This window comes from Mchenga conophoros, linkage group LG6 (genome assembly GCF_057382185.1).
Source record: "Mchenga conophoros isolate Kocher_MC1m ecotype Shallow Benthic linkage group LG6, M_conophoros_male_GT1.1, whole genome shotgun sequence".
Taxonomy (NCBI): domain Eukaryota; kingdom Metazoa; phylum Chordata; class Actinopteri; order Cichliformes; family Cichlidae; genus Mchenga; species Mchenga conophoros.
In genome coordinates, this window is record NC_140531.1 from 11,277,437 (window position 1) to 11,294,847 (window position 17,411).

The following is a 17,411-nucleotide window of genomic DNA, read 5'->3' on the forward strand; positions in this document are numbered from 1 at the left end:
ATAAATGAAAGTGCTTGTAATTATATAACGGGGAAAAAATCCAAACCTACGTGACCCTTCGTTAAAAAGTGATTAAACCTAATAACTGGGCCATCCATAGCAATGAAGTATTTGCAATAACTGGCAATGAATCTTTTACAGTGCTGTGGAGGAATTTTGGCCCACTCATGTTTGCAGAATTGTTGTAATTCAGCCAAAGTTGAGGGTTTTCGAGCATGAACCACCTTTTTAAGGTCATGCCACATCATCTCAATCTGGTCAGGACTTTGACTAAGCCACTCCAAAGTCATTGTCCTGCTGCAGAATCCTCCAGTACACTTCAGCTTGAGGTCACAAACAGATGACTGTTTGTAAACAGCAGAATTCATGGTTCAGTTATTACAAGTCTTCCAGGTCCTGAGGGAGCAAAACAGCCCCAGACCATCACAGCACCATATTTTACTGTTGGTATGATGCTCCTTTTTGTTGTTTAAGGGTCTTTTGTGACCTCTTGGATGACATCATTGCATAACCTGTTTACCAATTACATTAGGGCAATTACATTACCAGTTACATTCCTTTTTGCCCTCAAAACAAATCAAGCTGACTGAAAGTCAGCTTGATTTGAGTGAATTCAGCTTTGAGAGCAGAGCTGCCTGTAAGAGCATGATTCTACTGCAACGCTCGCCAAGCAGACACTCGCATCTACAATGGCTTCTTTGTGCATCTAGCTGCTGAGTTCTACGCGCGGGTTATTGATTTTGAGGAATTTGACTGCACAAGTGCCAAAATATAATTCCATATAAATATACATGTTCGTATATTTACTGGAATATATCTGTGCACACAGTCCGGGCAAACATTAGAACAGTCTGCGGGACTGAGATGTGTGTAAAACTAAAATATCTCAGTCTTTTGTCCATCAGTTTTGTCCATCTTTTGGAAGAGGTGCTGGACAACTGGAAAGTGGATGTGTGTGCATTTATTTAGGCTGCAGTCTCTCTCTGCTCTCCTTACTTTCTTATCCTGCCTATTTTTTATCTACTAAGTTAAAAGCAGACAACCATCACTTAACCATTACTTTCTTTCTCTTCTTCACTCTTCTTCATAATTGTATTGCTCATTTTCCCTCTCTTGATGTTTCCCTAATTCCATCTCTCTTCATTGCTCCACTCTGATCTTTAGCTCTTCTATTTTTATTCCTCACTTTTCCCAATATACTCCCAATGAAGACACCACCTCTTTCAACGTAAAAAAAAACTCCTCTTCTTTTCTTCCATCTCATCTCCACCTCCACCTCTTCTTTATTTTCCCACCCCTCCCTCTCACTCTCCATCCAGCTTTCTCAGGCTTCCACTCTCCCACTCTTTCGCTGCCTCTCTCCTTCTCCACCTTTCTCTCTTTCTCTCGTCCCTCTCATATTCTCGCCCTCTTTCTCTCTCCGTTCTTACCTCCAGCCAGTCGACATTGACTCGTCGCAGCAGGAAGATCACCTCTCCCTTCTTCAGGTTCAACTCCGCCTTGCTGTTGCCGCGAAAGTCAAACATCGCCTGAGAAACACACACACGCACACATACACACCACAAAAGAGAGAGTACACACGCACGCACACACACACAAAGTCAGTGAGAGAAAAGAGGAGCGATTTAAAAGAGCATACGGATTCAACACAAAGAAGGAACAATGACGGGTAAGACACTTTTTGCATGTGTATAATTAAGAGAGGAGAGAGCGAGAGAAAGAAGGGACGCTAGAACAAAAATTAGCCTGAAGATGATAATATTTTTGAGCAGAAAAGATATGTGATAGAAAGAAAGTGAAGTTGTGAGTCTAAGAAGAGTTTTAAGGTATGTTTGTGTAAGAGAGAAATAAAGCACAGGAATGAGGAAAGGAGGGCTGCCGAAGTAGCAGTGTTCTTGCTGATACTGGTAAATATGTGTAAGCCTGTCAAACTCTACATGTGTGTGTGTGCGAGCTAACGCTGCAGCTGAGGATCAGTTCCAGTAACAACTATTATATATTTATGGAATTTTGAGAATCAGAAATAAAAGTGTGACAAACGCTTGCATCCAAGGTTAACCATTTTTATAGATGCCTATTTTTTCTAATCTAGAAAACATTTATGTACTATAGCTGCATGTGGCACCGTTTACATAACATATGATATACAGTGTCTGTAGTCACTTCTACAAGCGTGAGTGTGTGTGGGATGAAGTCAAAAGCTGGTATGAGGACATTGGAAAACTCAAAAGTTATACAGCCTGAGGAGGCGCCACACTGCAATGTAAAGGTGTGTGTGTGTGTGTGTGTGTGTGTGTGTGTGTGTGTGTGTGTGTATGAAGGGCTGGCTAGATACTCGACTGTCCTAGTCTGCATCAGTGCGTGTGGAATAAAAGCCTCCCAAAGTTGAATTTGCATTTTAAGTAGAACTCAGTAGAGTCATTACCGGGGCTCTACACCTATTCCCATCCTTTTGCTAAGAGACTCCTCAAACACACAGATGACAAACAGCCTATTACACACACAACGACAAACATGCACACACTCAAACTACAATAATCTTTTACTAATACTTGTTCTGTATTAATCTTGTTGGTGTACCGCGCACTCCCATTAGCATTCACGCCCCACACGAGCGTGAATGCTAATGGGGAAGGGGACGAGGGAGGGAGCTGGTGTGGTGGTGGGGTTAGAGTGAGAGACAATGGGAGGAAAGCCATTACATGAGGGAGTGAAAAATAACAAATACAATTTGGAGAATCAGAGAGGTTGGGAGCGAATGAAAAAAGAATGCAGAGCGGTTACATCAGTGGGAGGGAGGTGAAGATGAGGAGGAGGAAGAGGTGGAAAAAGAGGAGGAGATAAGAAAAGTTAAAGTTAAGCAGAGGCACGGTGCTGGGGGAGGCAGTGAGTGAGTGATGGAGTGAGACAGCGAGTGAGTAGGGAATCTCTGTTTTTTCATACTTCATGATTTGACAGGACGTGAGAACTAGGCTGCTGAGGGATGTAAGATTGAGCACATGTGTGGACAACAGAGGCAACGCTCTTGTAAATTCACAGTGATGTGTTACATGTGCTGCCTCCTGCACACCATCCGTGCAGCTCTCTGACATAAGTGAATGGAGGATTTCCAGTTATGTGTTCAACCTGATCCTCCTGACACACTGAGAGAGGTTCATGTCTGTCATGTTTGGTTTTTAAATTTGGTGCTTTGCAAGTAACATCACCAATTCCAGCTAATCTGTGATCTTTTTCTAGGCATTTTGGCTGTTTCTCCACACGTAAACTATGATTTAGGTCATTGAAAATGGAGATGTTATGAATCCCTTTCATGTAGTGGAAACAGAAACTTTTTTCTTGCAACATCAAAGGTGCCTTTATGTTCTTTTTGACACCAGTTCATTATGTTTCGAAGCATATGATTGGCCAAGATTTCTGTTCAGTTAGATTTATATTTGTTGGCCTGCTCTTAATATTGTTTGTTTGTTTTTGGATTTTTGCATTTTCATGAGGCCATTTTTTCCAAACGAAAGCTGAAAATCCCCGTTTTAAAAAATACCTGAGTGAATGGAGCTTTAATCAAGAATCACAATAAATGCTAACGCTGTTGTCTACTGGATGTGTAAAAGCAGCTGTTTACTAACATGCTAGCTTTGACATGTTCGCATGGCGTGCGCGACACTCCTGCCAGAGACACAAATCCCCTTTGGGGCCATCCTGGTCAAAAAGCTGTGTTGAACCCTTGTGACAAGGGAGCAGCTGAAATTAGCTTCTTCTTTATGGTCTGTATGGAGTATGCATGTTGTTGCACTCCCCCAAGTGGCCAAAAATATTACTGCAGGTTCAAGACGTTTTGAACTGGTTCCTGTGGTAAGTACATAGTATACTTGAATATCCCAGTATTCCTTTTTAAACAGCAAGAAACCAATCAACTTGAGTTAACCACATACAGAGATGGTAATATGAATCTAAAAACCAGTGCGAGCACCAGAAGCTATGAGCTATCCACAAGTAGACTACACTGAAGTGTTAACAGACACAATCACTCAGCCTTTTGGTCGCACCTGATATAGCCTGCATTAGAAACTTGGTGTGTAAATCCTGAATTTTACTTTCTGTGTCTGTGTCCAAATCTGAGTGTGAATGTGAGTGAGTGCACGTGTGTGCTGCATGTGTGTCCACAGAAAATGAGACGCAGACTGGTGGCAAATTAATGAAGCTGGGGAGAGAGGGAGCTGGCTGGATTAACAATCCAGATGAGATTACCCTGACCCTGAGGACACGTGCGCTTTGAATTTGGGGCTGCTATTTTTAATGCATTATTCCAGACGCTGTTTTTATTACAGCGTTGACCCGCCGCTGCCTGTAATTTATAGATGATGGGACAATGTGTTGGAGATGATAAGCTGGTATCTGTAGCACAAACACAAAATATGATGTGACAAACCAATTCCCCATCTTTCTGCACCTCTTTTCTCTCTCTCCAATGCAGCGCCAGCTTTATTCCGCCTCTTTCTCCTTTTACTTCTACTTGTCATTTTCCCTTTATCTCTGTTTCAGCCTGTTTCATCCAGAGACTCCTTTCTGTTTTTAAACTATGTCCCTCTGCGTCCCCATTAATAATTTAGCCTTCTAATCAAGTAGTTAGCTTGATGAGTGTAAACTACAAGTTCTCATTGTTGGTAAGATTGGGCTGCGCATAGACATATGACTAAGTGTTAGATGCAATAAATCTTATGATGGTGATGTTGGTCATTGTTAACATTTATGGGAGCTGGGTGGGAAGAATTTGTCCTCAATGTTATCCTGAGAGGCACACAGGAGGAAATCAAAAGGGGTTCAGTTCAAGCCCCCAGCAATCATTAGCAGAGCTGAGCTTTGAGGTGATTTTAGCAATGTGATGACACTATGATCATGTGATGCCAAATCACCCAAAAAGAGTGTCTGCCATACAACACCATAACAAAATGACCACTGGACTCTTTATCTGGCCAGTACAGTGAATTTTAGAAAGACTGTAAGCCTTAAGGAAGTAAGCTTTCATACATTTATAAACATGTAGTTTTTTCTTCTATTAGCCCATTGTCTTATTCCAGCATTCATTTAAGATTAAATTCCTCACAAAAAGAAAAGGAATCAGCTCCTCCCCCCAGCAGTGACATCAATAGAGGCAAAACTGAAAGCATCCGTCCCTTAAAATCTGTCTTTCCTAATGTATCACAAGACACATTAGTGGTGAAAAAAAGACTTCCTGATGTCCTTCTCTGTGTCATTTCTTGTTGTTCAACAGCCATGCAAAGCAAACTATAAGACCGTAGAGTCTCGTCTTTGTCTACACACACGCTACTTTCATTATCGTACGTTGGTGTTGGTACACTGCACAGCGAAAAGCTGGTCTCTAATAGTAGTCACACAGCCCTTGGGTTCAGAAAGCCACAGGGGCAATCATCCAGTACAATTAGTCTTTCACTGACCCCGCCTTAATGAGCTTGTTAAACCCTCAGCTCGTTAGCGTGGCAATAGGGAGGATGATGCTTAATGGAAGTGTCTTTTTTAAATGGATGCCCCATTTCCTAGAAGGCCTGGGGTGAAGGATTATAGTAGAAAACATGTCTTTTTATACATATAAGAATGGACACAGGTTGCAGAGGTTGAGTGTGTATATAGTACTGTGAAAAAGTTGACACCCCTCATTTCTTTATATTTTGCTTCCAATGAGACAGACTCTGTTTTTGGTGTTGAGCGATAGTTCTCGAGGGTCTCTAACGGTCTTTCAAAGTGTCTCTTTGGACATTGGCTGCTTTTTCATTCATGTTTCAGTCCAGTCCTTGTACCTAACTATTCTCAGAGGAAAGTTCTCTTTTTTATTAATTTGTTAAGTATAACAAAACACTGCAACTCAACAGAAGAACCAGTGTTCACAGCAAACTTAGCAAAGAACCAGTTAGAAATTGATTCTTTAGGCACTTTGTTATTAGCAACAAGTCACAAATATTTTTTCCCCCATTTCTGAAGTTAATTCTATGGAAAATGCCAAAGACAGCACAGTCTGACTGGCATAAAATAATGTTTTTGAACTAATAAGGTGGAAGCTATTATTAAACTTGGCATTTCTAAAGGAAGGAGTGAGACAACACTCGTATGGAGTGATAAATCCATATTTGAAATGTTCTGGAGAACTATTCTTGAAGCCTATTTGGACAAATTATAAAAACATTTGCTGAGGAGAGTTCAGGCTGCATTAAAGAATAATGGAGGTCACACCAAAAATTGACCTTTAAGCTTGTTAGTAATGCACAAACACTTTTTTCCCTGTTTCTCAAATAATCAACACATTCATAAGTTAAAGACAATGTTTGCACTTGCACTTGCAAGCAAGACCTTGAATCTCAAAGCGTAGATCGTTTTTCGACTTTCAACAGATTTCCACTGATGCAAAACTAGATTGATGCGAGTGATGGTGACAATGAGCGAGGTAATGGTTTCTGAACTGCTAGAAATTTGATTTTCATGCTGTGACTCACCGTTAACATGTGGCTCACAATCAAGTAACTGTTCAACGTATTGTTTACAGTATCTAAGATGGCCTACATCTAACAGGAAGAAACACAACACATACTGTATCTGTACATAAACATTTGTGCACAGGCACACTGATAAAACCTGCTCTATGACACGATGGCGCTTTGATATTTTCTAGTGTCTGGAATCAAGTCTCATAAATTCTTGGTTACTTTAACACATTTATGTTACATGGTCACATTTTTGCCAGTGAAGATAAGCACTAACACTTCCTAATCAGTTTTTCATCTAAAATTGTAATTTCTGCCTTAACTGTCTTATCCCTCGATAAGTACCTCTTTGATTATTCATTTTTTAGTTTTATTGATATTTTTTCCACCCTTTGTGATTCTTTAATATATCTTTTTGCCTTTTTTATATCATTTATCTATCTTTATTTCTTTCCCTAACTCAATTTTCAGATCAGCCAAATCATGCCACCAGCGTCTGCCTCGTTAAAGTCCTCCTAACCACGAGCAGCCTGTCCCGTTGACCTTGTCTGAAGCTCATAGTACTACAGCTGACAATTACTCATAGCAGTGTTTGGGGGCTAAGCCTGAGCTAATACTAAGTGGAGTGGAAAGAAGTGCTGCAGCGTAAACGCTAACACTTGTACCGGCTCTGCTGTGACAAATGCTGCGCTCTGCTCTTATCCATCAGGCTCAGGCTGGCCATTGATCATTGTTTGGACAGCCACTTTGGTGAGCTGGGAAACACACAGCAGGACACACACCAACACACACTAACGCACAGAGGAAGGATAAGCTTTTCAGCTAGAAAAGGAGAGAAAGCTAAAATAAATGTTGAGTAGGCTGGCAGCTTCATGAGTAGAGTACACCAGTGTTTTACTTTTGTGTGGGAGAGAGGGGAGAGAGAGAGAAGAGGAGAGAGTAAAATGGAGCTGCTTCTTTTAGTTTGGAAATAAAAGACCACTGGAGTGTGCAGAGAGAAATGCAATGTGTGTGCCTGCATCCTTTTTTCTGTGTCGAGCAAGGTTAGTAAAGTTAAATGCTTTTGAAAGGCGATATAGCACACAGAGTTCAAGGACATGTACTCATATTACAGACTCCATACTGTGCAGACATAGCCGCTTACACAACCAAGCAAAGGTGTCTCTCTCTACAAAGTATTACAAATGATTGCTTCATCAAATTAGCTGACAGTGGATCGATTCAGCTATTAGTCAGTGCTGCTATTATGTCAGCTGTGAATATTTCAATCTATCCCTAAACAACTTTAACTTGCTTCAACAGCTTCAGAGAAATTAATGGAACAATGGTGCGATATAGCCAAAGGGAGACACTTCAGGTGGACACAGGTAAAAATAAATAAATAAAGCCACACATGATCTGTTTTCTTAACTGCTTATCCAGTCCTATAGGTGTGGTACACTCTGGACAGGTGACCAGTGATTTTCACAAAATACTGACGCAAGATGGAAAAAGGAAACGGTCATTCTATGGCGATGATTTTAGAAAAAAATCTGCTCTGTAAATTAGACAGTAAATGAAATGTGAACAAACACAGAAATGAAGCCATAATGTTTTGATTATCTTTCATTTCGCTGTAAATGCTGCTGCTGAGTATGAGATGAAACAGATTTGAAGAAAAAAGCCTTTAACAATATTTGCTGAAAAAAAAAAAAATTTTTAAACATTATTTTTTGACTTTTTAACTAACTTGCAACATCACCATTTGATTTCCTACATTATTACATTATACTGACATTTATTTTGTACTGAAAGTTGGAGGTACTTCAATAAAAATATACTTCAATATCGCAGTATAATCTCCTTAAAATGCACTACTTGGCATACATGTCCAAAACACAAAGTTTAAAAAAACAGATATATACATGTGTTTTACATGTGTAATGTGTATTCTGGACAACAACTCTTCCATCCATCCATTCTCTTCTGCTTGTACATATCAAGGTCACAGTGGAGGGGCTGGAGCCTATCCCAGGGTACACCCTGGAGAGCTCACCAGTCTATCGCAGGGCTACAAACTGATGTAACTGATGTGTTATAGTCTTATTACTATCTTTTCATGAAGCTCCACTTCAGTGTGTGGCCACCATTTTCTGAAAATGCTTATTTCCATTGTTTTTCTTGGACGCTACTAAAGTAAATCAACCTTATTAACAGTTCAACAGTTCTGAAACAAACGGCTTTAAAGCTCATTTCCCTTTCAGGCAACTTTTTTTCCCGATTGTTTGCCCCACAGAAGTAAAAAAGCAGGAGATTGATGCTTCTGTGCAAACTGGGGTTGTCACTATTTTCAAACCCGATACCAAAATCGAGGAAAATAGGTGAGTCTCTCAAGATCCTTTCAATAGTGTGGAGCAAAAAGGGAAAAATTATGAGGCTGATAAAAAATGTAAACAATACTGATGAGATACTGCGATAATGCAAACGTATTCAGCCATACCCCCTTTTATTTCCTGTTTTCCTGCTCCTAGTGACTTGACTCCATATTTTTGTTCCTGATCAGTTGTTAAGATGCTGCTGTTTCTGTATAGCTTCTGATAGACTTTTCCCAGCTTCAATTTGTGACTGTAAGAAAACTATAGCATGTTTTAAACACAAATAATTGTATTATCCTGTTATACTAACACTGAGGGAAGGACTGATACCATTTGCTTTCTAGCTCTAATCTAAACATTGTCACTTATTAATCAGTCTCTAGCCACTAACATGGCTAACATTAACGTGTGCAGTCAGGTTCACATTTATAATAACTCTTTAAAACTTTAATGTTGTTGAAACCAGTGTTTTAATGACTTTGTGAAATTCCTCATAAAAACTAGGTTGACATAATTTTAGATACTTCTCCAAGTTTGATCTGCAGCTGTTCACGTGTTCAGCTGGTAGTGAGGGGAGGGGCTGTGTACCTGCCTGTCTGCAGCATGCTGTGTGAAGTTGTGTGCTAGCTGTAGGACGCAAAGATGGAATTTTATCAATACTGTTGCAAATCACTACCTAATCCATTAATCAATTTTAGTACTGGTTAGTATTTGAGTATACATTTTTTGACAAAATCTACTGCCTGTGGTAGGCTTCAAACTGCACTAATAAAGGAGTACTTGTGCATTTTTACTAATAGTAGAATTTTGTTATTTAGAGGTATTATAACTATTGGTTCTGGTCTCCTTTAACATGCTGGTAAATTAAGTAACTTTTAGGATTAGATGACAAACAAAAATTACCTCATGAGAATAACATTTCTGCTGTGCAAATTTGCACAAACCAACAATACACATACAAGAGATGAGATATTTTTACACACTGTAATGCAACCAGATGACAGAAGGGCTGTCCTCCATCAGTCTGACTGTACTATCAACATTTCTATTCCCACGCAAACAATATTAAGGCTCAACTGATTAACTGATTTTTTAAAATAGCCATTTAGACTCGCTGCTAAGCATTGGCATATCTGGGTCCCGCTACATTTTTGTGAGGATCATTCTGAATTGTAAGTCTTGAAAGTGAGGCCTCTCGTCACTTTTTGAAGGTTTTAATGGTTTGGAGGGATAAATATTATTTAAAAAAAACACAGTAGGAGTAAGATTAGATTTGGGATCTGGTGATCTTGGTTAAAGGGAATGAGTCAAACCAATATGAGCTCTCTTAGCGTAGAAGCCTGCATGTGCGTTCAAAATTCAGTCCAAGATTGTGCTGACCGTATAAAGAATAAAAGCTCTTTTTTTACCCTCATGGAGAGTTTAATTGGCAGGTCATAACTGCTTCATCCTCTGACCTGACCTCATGCCCAAATCTGCACACCAGCACCTGAACCACAAGCGCTCCACAACCTCCAAATCACACAGCTCCTAGAAAAACGACTTTAGAATATAAATGGGTTTCTCTTTCCATCATCAGCATCAGGGAGGAAGGTGTGAATAGAATGGAAATGAGAGGATGTGAAAAAGAGGAGGGGGGAGAGAGGGACGAGAGATGGTTGCAACCTTGGAAAGAGACAGACAAAGGGAGGGGCGAGGAAAAGGACAAAAGTTAAGGGATGCTTAAGGGGAGAGGTGTGGAAGGGAGGAGAAGAGAGTGTGGGAACGGGAGGTTAATACGAAAAGAGAAACGGATACAGAAATTAAAAAAGGAAGTGAAGCGAAGCAGGAACTATTGATGAGGTCAACAGCGTCAAGGGAGAATGGAAGGACAAAAGGCGCAGCACAACATTTGACAAAAGACGCCGTAATTATTGATTTGTCACATCAGATGGCACACTTATGTATGGGATCTGTTTTTTAGGGTTTATTTATGCACTTAGTTTGTGACTTTCACCAAATACTGGTTTCTGTGGCCACGGCTGTGTAAAGTCGTGTGTGTTTGTGTGTGTGTGTGTGCCATGAAAAGCAGTCATGCCGATGGTGCTTATAGGATCACATTGTGCTTCTTGGGGTGATGCGGTGCATTCTGCGTGGTTGTTTGACTACAAAGGTCGTTACTCCGTGGGTTGCAACAGCACAAAAAATAGTAATTACACCAACCTCAGCCCTGGGGGAGGAGAAGAGGTCCATCTTTTGTGACTTCACTTGTTTCCTAGAAGACACAGATGGATAGAGACAAGCCATATAAGGGAACACTGTCTGCATACAAGTAATTCCTCCAAGTGACCTCAAAGTTTAACGCTCTGATGAATCCGCAAGAGATATTTCAGCAGTCATATTTCAGAGATATTTCCTGTAACATCGAGAAACTGGGAAGCTGTTTCCCTTTTCGAAAGCTCAGTCTGCTCTCTCTGGTCAGCTCCACAAGGCCTGAATGATAAAGCACAGTAAGCTTTAGAGTAAGCTTAAATGTAATTGACAAGACAGAGAAAAGCCTGCTGCAGTTATGATAACTGTTTTTCTATCTAACGTGATTAATTTGAACCCATAACCATTTTAAAGAAAATGAGAAATAATTCAATTTGACTCTTCGTCTTACTGGAGCGACTACATGTTTAAAACACTCACTCTGGGAAACAATGTGTCAATAAATGCTGGAAAACACTTGTGTCATTTTCAGGGCCATAAACCCTTTCACATTATTTAAGCACACAGATGTTTTGATTCCACATAAAAGGTTAATATGTGGTCAACAGACACTATTATTAATAATAATAATAATGTATTAATATTAGACATTATTAAACAAATATACATTTTAACTCACGCAGCCCTTAAACTTTTCATTCAGCACTTTCAATATTTCAATTTGTCCAACACTTGTTGGACAAATTGGTTTTCCTTGATTACATTTGCCATGCTATCATGCTAAACTAAGAATGCTAAGGATATTAAAATTGTCACTATGAGCGTGGTGGGTATGGTCACATTTAGGTCAAAGCACTGTTATGCTGCACTGCAGTTACAATGCACAAGCACAAAGAAAGTCTTTTGTATTAAACATGTCTGAAAATAAAATACCTGAAACACCTAGCATTTTTTTTATTTTGGATATAGTGGCAGAGATTCATTGAAATATTCAAACAAACAGAAATGCCTTATAAAAATTCTAATGAGTCTAATAGTCAATATTTGGTTTGACCGCTTTTATTCGTCAACAGATCCTGAACTCTGTCTCTTTCTTGTCATTTCAGGAATAGTTCTCCAGGCTTCTGTACGGGTATGCTTTTATTGCACTGATAGTATGTTTGGGATCATTACAATGTATAAAAATGAGGGAGTTGTCAGTAATATGCTTTCCAGGTCGTACTGCATGCTGGATCAAATTCTGATGGTATTTTTCTGCGTTCAGTATTGCATCAATTTTGACAAGATTTCCATCACCACCGAGTGACATGCAGCCCAAACCATGACTGAGCCTCCACCGTGTTTCACAGATGGCTGTAAATAACTACTGTGCCTCTCTCCTGACCTCTTATGTACACATTAATGATGATTTAAACCAATAAAGTGACATTGGATCCATCACTCCATAAAGCCTGTTATTTTCAGTGCAGTTTTTGAGGCCTGCCACTTCTTCTTTCTACTTCCTCAATATTGTTAAGGACACACTGCACACTAAAGCTCATAATTCTTTGAGAGTGCAAAAGTACAATTTCTATGTCGGACAAACTGTATTACCCGTGACATTTCTTATAGATTAAACTAAAGAAATGGGAACGAATTTTGGGCTCCTAATAGCAAAGCGCTGAAGTTTTCTGTTATTTGTAGACACAACACTGATTCATCCTTTGAGTTAGGCTTCTTTTTTACACTTGAATGACTCATAGGCTACTGTTTTGTCAAGTGGCTAAAGAACCAAAAGCAAAAATCAAACATTATTTTAAAAATGGTCATGTACAAGGACTTGACTGGAAGTAAAAAGCAAGAAGTCCAAAAAAAACCCAACAACTTTGAAACCCTACTGGTTAAAAACCCTTTACAAAATTACAAGAAAATGTCAATCTTTGGAAGCAAAATCAAAATAAACGAGAAAGCTTGCTTGAGACTGTTGCACAGTACCAGCCTTTCAGAAAGGTACTGTATTTACTGCAGAATACTGAAGCAAGATAGGTACTGGCAGTGAAAGACCATGTAAAAATCAAATATGTAGCAATTCTTCAGGAAGGAAGTAACAGTTTCTTCAAATGTTCCAACAGACAAATCAACCAAAAGGCCATACAAACCGAGACAGGCAATCTAAGAGCAGAAGAAGCAATGAAAGTCTGCTTTTGCATAAGGTTCCTGTTGAGAGACTCTGCTTTTACCACATCTTCTGTTGATGTAATCCAGCCACAGGGAAAGGGACCAATCAAAAGTCTAAAAGGCCATTATAAATGAGGAAGTAGAACATGAAAAGGATAAAAAGCCTTTATAGATAGAGATATCCTCCTAGGTCTGGCGTCCACATATGTGGACATCACATTTTGGGTTGTCTAGACCAAAATACTAAATTTTGCTCTACAAGGGCCTGATATGCACTCACGAGGACATTATACTGCCACTGTTCTATCACAATTTAACGCAACTGTCCTCTTATGTGGATCTCTTTTATCTCCGAAACAAAAATCAAGTAAAACAAAAAAATCGGGTCATTCTTTGTTTTTAAATTCATCAGGTCCCAATCAGTCTAAATAGCAAAGAAAAACTGAAAATGCATGCCATGAAAGAGTTCAGGTCTCAGGAGGTTAATGCCAAATGAAGGTGCCCTTGCCTCAGCTGAGACGTCATCAGGTCAGGACACCCTTCTTTGATTTGACATCAAATATTTACGGGGTTTTTTTTGAGCGACAGCACCTGTCCTCTGATTAACAATATCAATACACTGCTGTTTCTTACACTCAAACTCATCCATAACAAACTGACCCCTACTTTTTAAGGACTCCTTGAGTCTTTGAATAATAAAAAACAATACTGTATTTTACAAATCTTCAGTAAATCAATACAGATTTATTGAGCAGATCAAGTTTTTACTACGTCTACATGATCAGTCTTATCAGCCTGTCTCTCAGCCACTGATGCTGTCATTTCTCACATGTGTACAGTAGTTTTAAGAATCATATACTATAAATATATCTACACTATAAAAGCAAACACGTTGTGCGATAAAAGACTTACGTTGCGTTGGGGGAAATAGTTCAGGCAGGGAGCTGAAGTTCTTCTTGCAATAAATGACTGAAGTTAGAAGGACACGAGTGAATCACTCATCAGCTGTTTGGCTACCAGCTGACTCCTAGGTATCCAATTATATTCATGCAAAGTTGCATGGTGGCCATCACAAGTGAACTCTCTAAGCTTATTGCTCAACTGATTTACTTCATACCTGCAGTTTTTTGCAGAAGCGCTCGCTATCATCCTGACCTTAGCCATGTTATTTATGACAATATAATTTGCAGTTATGAGAAGAAATCCATTTTAAAAGCAGACTGCTTGCAGCTGGGAGCCAAGCCTTTTAATTCCACATCTAAATGGACAGCCATTATCATAAAGTATTAAGTTAATTCATCCTCTGGAAGGCTTTTTGCTTCATATTTCCTGATAAGAACATAGTAAAGCCATAAATACAAAGGATTTTGAATGCTCTCTTAGTCATGACCTGAAAAAAAAGGTCCATTATGCATTAAGATGATGCAGACCTTCCCTATATGACCAACCCAAGACTAAGCCTCATGTGGAAGCTTGAAGAGTTTCCATGTGATTTATGATAACCAAGACAACTTTGTGTTGAATGCAGCAGCATTTCAGTTTTTCTCCGTATGCTCAGTGAGATCTAAGCTGTTATTCAACCCTCAGTGAATTCATTTTGAATTTGTGTGTGGGCTAAACGCCTATTAATGCATTGTTATGGAGGAAGTAAAAGCTTATATAAGCAAAACACATGTTGTGGGTATATGTGGTCAACTGACCCTGAATTCATAGATGCACAAAATGTTTATACCTTTAAATTAAAAGTGGAGCGCTTAAGCCAAGTTTCAGGTGAAGAGCAGCATCACATGTTTTTAGCACTGATTCACTGCCGGCATTGGTATCTCCTTGTGTACATCACCAAAAGCCAAACTGCAAGACTTAAATTGAAGTACAAAGTTTCATCTCTCTCTGCTTTCATTTCTGTGCAATTAAATATGCAGTCTAAATGACCTTCAGTATTGACTGAGTACTCAAAGTTAACAGCAGCTATCGAATTAAAAAAGTTTTGTGATGAACATTCTTGAAAATGTTTTCCCTTTCATCCTCCACGAGGAGTTACATAAGTCAAGTCTAAGGACCATGAGACATTCAAAGATTGCAGGAGTTACTCATAAAGTAGAACACAAGTTTATGAGATTAGCTGTATCATAAAATGAACCTAGGTTTGCCTGAACCTGTGCATCTCATCTGGGGGGAATTGACACTGAAGTGCTAATAGCTTCAAGCAAGAAAAACCAGTTTAAATATTTATAGAAATCTGCACTCCTGGGTTTACGCTTTTGGGGGAAATGTATTCTCTTCTCTCTCCATCTTCAGAGAGGTAAATGATGTTGCTGGAGCTTCATCTTGCCTGCTCATATAATTCATACAAGACCTGCATCCAGTCTGCTGTAATTATTTTAATTTCAAAGCACAGTTATTTGAGAAGAGGAAACATGTTCCTTAAGAGAGCAAATTGCACTAGATTGATCTTAATTATATTCATCTAAAAAGATTTTTTTCAAAGCTAAATGAGGCATTTTTCTTTTCGAAGAGTCAAAATGCTTCTGAAATTTCACAGATTAAAGCCACATTTTAACCTTCCAGTTTTTTCAGAGGTATTTATGCCTTGAAAGCAAGCCATTCAAAGCCAGCAATTACCCTCCTTTGTCATTATTTGCAGATGCATCAACTTTAAACGTGATACACTCTGGCTACACCTTTTGCACAGTTAAATACTTTGTACTTAGAGAAATGTTCAAAAGTCTCAGGCTGCCCCACATTTCTTTATATTTTGACAGGAGAACGCTTGAGTGAGACTGCAAGGCCTTAACGTTCTTCGAAATTATTATTTTTTTGGTCAATCAAGTCCATGTACCGGACCATTTATCTGAAAGTCAAATCAAGCAATGACCCATCTTGATCACCCAGTTGATCAGTTGCTGTTCCCCAAAGCCTCATCAGAAATGGTCTCAGTGGACGAGAGGCCGTCAAGAATTCATTTCTAAGAAAGGGAAATGGGAAGGAAAGTCCAAAGTATTCCAAATTACACAAGAAGTGGATTGAAAATCGATGGAGTCATGAATCCAGATTTGAAAATTGTTGTTCAAATTGCTGTCAATATGAATGTAAAAGGTCCAGACAGGGGTATAACAGTGAGTGTCAAACAGCCATCTCTAAAACAGGATGAAGGCTCTCTCATGGTTTGGGGCTGCATTTCACGAAGTAGTGTTGGGGATCCCATCAAAACTAATAGATTTATGAATGCAGAAAAGCTTGATCCACCATGCAATACCATCGGGAAAGCATTTGATTGGCAGCAGCTTCATTTCTTAGCGTTATCCCAAACACAATGCCTGTGCAGTAAAAGCATACCTGGAAAACTCACACTGGAACACCATCAGTCATATGCTGGCCTCCCCAGAGCCAGGACCTCAACATTACTGAAGCAGTGTGGGAACAGAAACACGAAAAAAAAAAAAGCACACAGAAACACAAAAGAAAGAAAAAGAAAAAGGCAGCCAAAATCCAAAGGAGAGCTTTGAATGTTCTTTAAGAAGCCCGGAGAACTATTCCTGAAGATTGCTTAAAGAAATGACAAGAAAAGCTACCTAAGAGAGCTCAGGCTGTGTTGAAGAATAAAGTTGGTCGAACAAAGTACTGACTTTGTGTGTTTAAGTCGCTGAACTTCTTTCCCATTTACCTAGCAAAATACTAGTAAAAACGTTTGTAACTGGTGTCTCCTTTGATATAAAACTAATTTCTTTATAGTGACGTCTGACTTGGTGTTAAAGGAGTCAATCTGTGTTTTGGCTTGTTACCATGGGGAATTGTGGGACTTACACTTTGCGGGTATTCGGGCGGAGACGCCTCAGGGCTCGCGGCTGATGCTCAGAATCCTGTTCCGTCTGGTAGAAAAACATCCTGAGAGCCTCGTCTAGCAACACCCATGTTGGCAAACCCAGCAACCTCTTGATATAAGAGAGAGAAAGAGAGACATGGAATGAGGGAAGAGTGAAGTAAAAAAAAATGGATGAACTATAAGGACATGCAAGAAAGATGGAGATGAGGACTGGTGTAAAAGGAGGGAAATCAGGGTGGATGAATTGAGACGTCAACAGAGACAAAAGGGGTGTAAAGAGAGTGGGAGTTTGATGGAAGAGGAGAAGGAGATGCAGGGTGCTGTGAGAGAAGGAGTGGAGATGAAGCGAGAAGTGTAAGGCGAGTGAAGGCGAGAGAGTGTGGCAAAGAGGGAGCG

At 39.5% G+C, this 17,411-nt stretch overlaps 2 protein-coding genes across 3 annotated transcripts in view; one reads left to right on the forward strand and one right to left on the reverse strand.

Moving 5' to 3' along the window:
• ncf4 (neutrophil cytosolic factor 4) overlaps window positions 1-17,411 on the reverse strand; it is a 37,304-nt gene that overhangs the window by 9,055 nt on the left and 10,838 nt on the right. Inside the window, exons 5-7 of the mRNA XM_085276164.1 lie at window positions 16,997-17,124; window positions 11,048-11,099; window positions 1,431-1,529 (exon numbers count right to left, since the gene is read on the reverse strand). Coding sequence (XP_085132290.1) covers window positions 1,431-1,529; window positions 11,048-11,099; window positions 16,997-17,124 — 279 coding nt within the window. The remainder of the gene's footprint in view (window positions 1-1,430; window positions 1,530-11,047; window positions 11,100-16,996; window positions 17,125-17,411) is intronic.
• pvalb7 (parvalbumin 7) overlaps window positions 1,524-17,411 on the forward strand; it is a 45,334-nt gene continuing 29,446 nt past the window's right edge. For both annotated transcript variants that reach the window (XM_085276163.1, XM_085276162.1), the window contains exon 1: window positions 1,524-1,669. Coding sequence is in view for 1 of the 2 variants with exons in the window: in XM_085276162.1 (XP_085132288.1) it covers window positions 1,663-1,669 (7 nt within the window). In the remaining variant the exon portion in view is untranslated. The remainder of the gene's footprint in view (window positions 1,670-17,411) is intronic.